The following is a 6,741-nucleotide window of genomic DNA, read 5'->3' as shown; positions in this document are numbered from 1 at the left end:
AACAAAATGGAGCAAAATTGGTGAGTACAATTCAATAATTTTACTTGAAAGTGCATGAGGGCTTAATCAATTCACTTCAAAGAATTAGCCTGGTGAACCATTATTGGGGTCATGGTTTTCACTCCCACACTGATGTCTCAACTAAGATTGGAATTCAACCTGCATGTGAGCTAAATTATTTGCATGTCTATTTAAATACTTTCCAATATTTGACATCAACAATACTATTTCTGTGAATAATATACAAATAATTGGCGCCAAGATTGTTGCTTAACAATCTCACTGTGCTTTTCTAAACAAAAGGTAACAGTAACAGTATCATCTGCCTTTATTTAGATGATCAAAGTCAAAGCTTAGGTAGCATGTAAAAGTGTTTCTACTCACCAAACACAGAAACTATTTTCCAGCTTTACACGCTCCTAAACCCCCTATATATTGGATGTTTCTCTGAACTCTTTACATCCAAACTCTGTAAACATATCCACTTGCCTTAGACACCTGGTCAGTGTCTAAATAGGATAAGAACCACCTCTAACTCTAACCCAGTGATTAAACTGTGAAAATAGTGAAATCTATCAGCTGTGGTGTAGGTGTTGTATACAAGTGAGAAGGGATCTGAGAGTATTTCAAGTTTACAGACTTTATCATTGCTTTAATTGATTTGCATCAACTGGTCTGTCATTTTAACTGAAATAAATAATTGTCATATTTCAGTTTAATCCTAAATGGATGCAAAGATAATGATTAATGTCATTACTGCTAAGGACCTTTTAAGGTCATCTCGTATAAGCAAGCCTTTGGCTAGAACCCTGCATGATATTCGAGCAAGTAACGGTTTACTCGATAAGGAGGATGTGATAGACAAGATCAGTAATGGTGATATGTTAGAACTTTTTGATTTTTCGGTTCCCGAATCGTGCATTTTGGAGAAACCAGGTGAACATGCCCCCGGTACCTCTCGCGACAGTTCCCCAAATAAAATGGATTCGAATGATAATGCGTCTGGTGCTGGAGACAGACGAAGGGGACTGTCTGCGCAGCAGACCCCAACTAAAGCTGCAGGTTCGTATCCTGAACATGACGCTACTAGCAATCCTCAAGAAGGTGCTAGTAGTGTTGCGAACCCGACATTTTGTAACAATGCGAAACGCACCATTCGTAATGCGTGGCACGATCAGCCTACCGAAGACCATTACCCAACATCCTTTTTGGCATCCGACCGGGAGCGGGTTCCTTTCGTTCATGAAGCTAAATTTTGTCAAAATTACATGGACAAGGTGCCTTACTCTGAATGTCCTGAACCTATAACTCACACATTGGACCCGCCCTCTCAAGATTTCTCAAACAAGGGTCTCACATCAATGGACCCGCAAAGAGAGGATTGTGGATATGCGAGAGACAAAGTAAGGCGAACCCGCCGGCTACCACGGAGGACACCATCTATGAGAAGAACCTTAGAACAGGAGGATGCTCTAATTGAGGCAAGCATGCACAGGAAAGACGAGGATGGAGGGATGAGACTAGTTACATGCATTCCACGAGGCCCCACCTGCGGATCGCAATTCCACGGATCATTATGGAGACATGAGCAGTGGAGGCCCACTTATGCCACCCCCGTCCAAGGTACAGCTGCCTAAATCTATCTCTTTCAATGGGACAAAAAGATGGGATACGTTTGAATATAATTTTCAGAACTTTCTGAATTATCATAATATTCAACATCTCCGTGACCAACTATTTTTCCTGGGCCTAGCCCTGGAAGGAAAAGCAGCGGATTATCTCTCACGGATCCATCAGTCGAAAGTCTTTACAGACATACGAGATGCATATGACACCCTGAGAAATCGATTTGGTGGTCAGCAGCTACAACATGCAACTCTGATACAATTCAACAGCACTACGCAGGCTGAAAAAGAAGATGTCTTAGACTATGTTGACAAGCTATGGGAGTTGGCACTGCAGGCATTTCCTGGACAGTCCCCCCGCAATTTAGAGTCCCAAGTGGTAGCCCATTTTATAACAGGACTATATGACGTGAAGGCAGCCCAATATATTGCATGTCAGGAGTGCACCACGATGGACCAAGCCCTGAGAACATATAAGCTTTTTAAAAATTCTCAGCAAGTTGGTTGGCGTGCACGAAAGGATAGACCAAGTACCAGCAACACCGTGCGGTTCAGAGAGCCCTCTATCCAAGCGGTGAATGTGTACGATGAAGAATCTGGGTCAGAATCTGAGGAATTGGAAGACTATAGCCAAATTAGAGCAGTGACTCGCAACACGAGCATTAAGACAGCTGGTGTACAGCAGAAGACTGAGATGAGTGTTGAGGCAATGTTCAAAAAGATGTTATCAATGCATGAGCAAACCCAAAGTGAATTAGACACTCTCATTACACTCCAAAGTCAAGTCTTGGAGGTTATGCAAAGAGGCGCTCGACGTGCCCAGCCAAGATCCCGCTCCAATTTCCCATCATCAAGTGCCTGTTTTTCATGTAGAGGTCAAGACCACTATGCTAGAGACTGCTCCATGAAAGGTCGCCCAAAGGAAGACAAGGCGCCAAACGGGCAGGGATCAGTTTGAGCCCAGAATTGATCCCAGTTCAAGCAAGGGCAATTAAAGAGGACCCAGTTTTTGAGGCACAACACAGATATAAGACTATGAGCAATTTGTGCCCCTATTCTTCTGACTGTACTAATTTTATGAAACATGAAGAAACTAAGGAAAACCTTGCCCAGCAGACCAACAACGGAAGCCACAATGTATATCGGTCTAGCCAAGATCCAGAACAGATTGTGAAACCTTATTTTGATGAAGAATGTATCTGTATTGCAAGGTTTCAGTCAGAATCTACCCTTAAAGTACAATGTACAATTGAAAACGTCCCTGTACAAGCAGTGGTGGATACCGCAGCAGATGTTACCATCATCTCTGAAAACACCCATAACAAAATCCTACCCATCCCCACTTGTACGAAGTCCATGAAGATGTTCGCAGCAGGTAAAGATCAAAGCTTCTCTGCAAAATTAGTGGGGCCACTACACTTGCGATTGGGAGAGATTCATCTGCTAACTCATATCTATGTTGCTCCCATTTTCGACCCAATGCTATTAGGAATAGACCTGCTGAGGAAATTAAGGGCAAAGATTGATGTGGAAAAACAACAATTATTTTGTCAAAATCAAATTATTCCTCTTGCAACAAATTCAACTGAAAATGTAAGTCCCAAGTGTGACATGGCACAAACAGGTTTACCAGTTGATGGTGGAAACCGAATAGCTATCAAGATTGCCATTCCCCACAAATTGATCATACCAGCCCAGTCAGAAGTAATCACTAATGTTGAGTCAGACTATCTGCCCAATTCACCATTTATGTACCTGGAACCACATAGAAACCTGCCAATTTCTGTGGGCCATACCCTGCACGTAACCAAACCAGTTGTTACAGTGTGCTTGATCAACACAGGTGATGAATGCTTCCTCAAAAAAGGAACGGAAATAGGACAGTTGCTTCCCCTGGAAGCAAGAGATATATTTGAGGATGACGAAGATGACTGGCTGAATTTAACAGAAGTGGATGAACTCAGCAACCCCATGACAGAAGCGGAGGGGGAATGCTCCATACACAGTAACGAAAATATCGCCTGAGCGGTAACTTAGTTCAAGTAATGACCCGAGGTTGACCCGGGGTCACGCCTGCCAAATTACGGGGAATCCCCCAGTGACTTCAGTTACGGTGATATCGGGTGATACAAGTCGATTTATGTTCACTTTCATCTCTTTGTTATCGCTTCACAATGAGCTTAAACACAAATTGCTTTACTCTGTAATATTTATCAAGATTTCCTGTTTCCATCCATATGTATTTTATGTCAGTGCTGTATATAATGATGGTGATATTTCAATCCTAAATAGACCGTTTATCTGTAATTTAAAATGCATTAATTTTTCCAGTAAAAAATTGATATCTTCAAACAGAAACATAGAACAAATCTATTCTTTCACAAATAGAATCTATTATAATTAAACTGTAATTTGCTAAAATTCCATCTGTGCGTCAACAAAATTGAATTTATTATGATTTTTAAAAATTTCATTTAGTCATGGAGCACACTCAAGAAATTCATGATAAACATTTAAATGAACTGTGTAGGCTTTGTAGAAAAGTCAAGAAACACAGAAGAAAAGAAAACGAATCTCAAAACATAATTGTTTCAGGATTTAAAACCAGATATTTATCTCATCTTTAATGTGGACATTGATAAAGACAATGCTAAAAAGTCCTCAAAACTATGCGCTACAAGTGTCATGACAGACTACGTAATGTTGAGATTTTGAGCTTTTTTATTTAGCGCAATTTTCACTAGACGTGCTTAAAACGCTTTAAATAGGGTCCCTGACCAACGGGAACGCGTAACATATAGAACTGGACATGATGCCTGCTAGGCGGTATTACTTTTTTTTTTTTTTCCGACAGAGACAACGGGATTAAAAACACAGATGAGGGAAAACACTGACAACAGCAACTAGTCATGCACAGTCATCACATCTGGTCGAAATACAATAAAAATAAATCAGTGATTGCAATGTTGCTCAACCTTCTTGAAAAACGCAAAAATAATAAAGAACAGCAACAGGGCGACATTAGAAGCCCCGTTATGTAAAAGTATGGAAACAGCACAAACTATGTCACGTGTAAATCACGGGGCTATGGAGGCAACAGAGTGACTTTTACAGTTATAGACCAATGTCTTTGTCCTTCATTAATGAAATGAAAATCTCTCTCTCTCTCTCTCTCTTCTCTCTCTCTCTCTCCTCTCTCGCTCTCTCTCTCTCTCTCTCTCTCTATATATATATATATATATATATATATATATCCCTTTCTCTCGCTCTATCTATCTATCCCTATCTATCTATCCCTTTCTCTCTCTCTCCCACACACACACACACACACACACACACACACACAAACACACATATATATATATATATATATATATATATATATATATATATATATATATATATATATATCTTTATGACATGGTTACTATTTATCCTTTGTCCCTTCGTTAAGTCGTGTTTGTATCAAGAATGCTTAAAATGATCACCCTTAATTAATCATATATTGATCATTGCAGCAAAATAATTACAAACTATACAAGGTTTCTTTTTTACCCACAAAGTACTGAACAATATTTTAACCTGGGAAGTAAATGTCAAATATATACAACTGAAATATGAAACGACTCGGACTTTATTCTAGTGTTCTTAGTTGACCACGTTTGTAACTAGTGGAACGGAAAACTGGCATAATCGTGTTCATATAATATTAAGCTAAACTCGTGTGACCATCTGTTGAATATAATTTGGGCGATGAAGACTCAACGACCGGAATTCATAACCCCCAGCAGTGATCAAAGCGAAACAAATCGGACACCTGCACCGAGATGTTATCGCATATCATCAAAGAACTAAGAGCGATGCACACATTGTGAGGGAATGAATGAAAGGTTACTTTATTCCTCCATCGATAAGAGCAAGTTTTGAGAGTTTCTATCATCTCGTTTGCTTATAATAATGCATCAATAAATTAAATTTAACAAACTATAATCGAAATTGTGCTGATATCTAAATGCAAAATATCTCAAAGACAGTAATTCTAATGATAGAGTGTTTGGTACCAAAATACAGATCAAAGTTTTCTCAATGTGTTGCCAATTTGTTTAAATTGGTAAAATTGACTGTGGTTGTGCAAAAGCGATTGTAATTTAACCAGATATCAGTAACAAATCTGTTAAGTATCGCGGGAGATAACCCGTTGCACTGGTCGGGAATTTGATGGAGTGAATGACCTCTTGACTGCGGCGCAGGTAGAGTACTAAAAGCTCGCCTATTCAACACTGTGCATATCAAGCACTTCCTGCCAGCCGATCCAACTACCAGACAAACTTATAGATCTCTGCAGAGAGTTACGTCCACTCTGGGAGATGAGAGACTAGGTAAAGTTGAACAATTGCTGTGGGAATATCAAGACATATTTGCAGCCAGTGAATTTGACCTTGGTGACTTCCAAGCAATGCAATACCACATTGATACAGGAGATGCAAAGCCAATTAAACTAGGCTTGCGACGTACCCCCGTTCACTTTACCAAAGAAAAAGATGAAATGTTAGACAAGATGCTTAAAGCAGGGGTAATACAACCCTCGGCTGCAAGCTGGGCTGCGGCGCCTGTTCTGGTACGGAAAAAAGATGGATCTGTTCGCTGGTGCATCGACTACAGGGCACTTAATAATGTAACCAAGAAAGATGTTTTCCCCCTACCTTTCATGTCTGAATGCATCGACGCATTAGAAGGTAACATATGGTATTCAAAGCTGGATTCCAATTCGGCTTATTGGCAGATCCCAGTCCATGAGGACTCCAAACACAAAACAGCATTCCGTACACGCCAAGGACTTTTTGAGTTTAACAAACTCCCCTTGAACTGTTCAATAACCCTAGGACATATTCTAGAATAATCAAGTGCTGAGAGGGTTAAACCAGAAAAGGGTACTAGCCTTCCTCGATGATACCCTTGTCCTTGGAAAATATTTTGACGATCGTCTTTCAAACTTAAAACATCTCAGCTCCATGGCCAACAGATAAGACTGGTAGATGCTGCACAATAATGTTATACAATAAGCCAGAATCTCTTCTTACTTCACAATGACCACTTTAGACGAATGAAGTGATGG

At 40.1% G+C, this 6,741-nt stretch overlaps 1 protein-coding gene across 1 annotated transcript; it reads left to right on the top strand.

The window, feature by feature from the left end:
* The first annotated feature begins 2,660 nt into the window (after positions 1-2,660).
* On the top strand, positions 2,661-6,525 carry LOC144960585 (uncharacterized). Its single transcript, XM_078893839.1, has 2 exons — positions 2,661-3,630; positions 5,933-6,525. Exons 1-2 carry the CDS (start codon positions 2,661-2,663, stop codon positions 6,523-6,525), a joined length of 1,563 nt encoding a protein of 520 aa, XP_078749965.1.
* The last annotated feature ends 216 nt before the right edge of the window (positions 6,526-6,741 follow it).

The sequence above is a fragment of the Berghia stephanieae genome, chromosome 1, assembly GCF_034508935.2.
Source record: "Berghia stephanieae isolate SIO BIC M18660-M18661 chromosome 1, UCSD_Bste_1.3, whole genome shotgun sequence".
In the NCBI taxonomy this organism is placed as follows: domain Eukaryota; kingdom Metazoa; phylum Mollusca; class Gastropoda; order Nudibranchia; family Aeolidiidae; genus Berghia; species Berghia stephanieae.
Note: the sequence above shows the minus strand (reverse complement) of the source record. Positions and strands in the feature narration are given on the sequence as shown.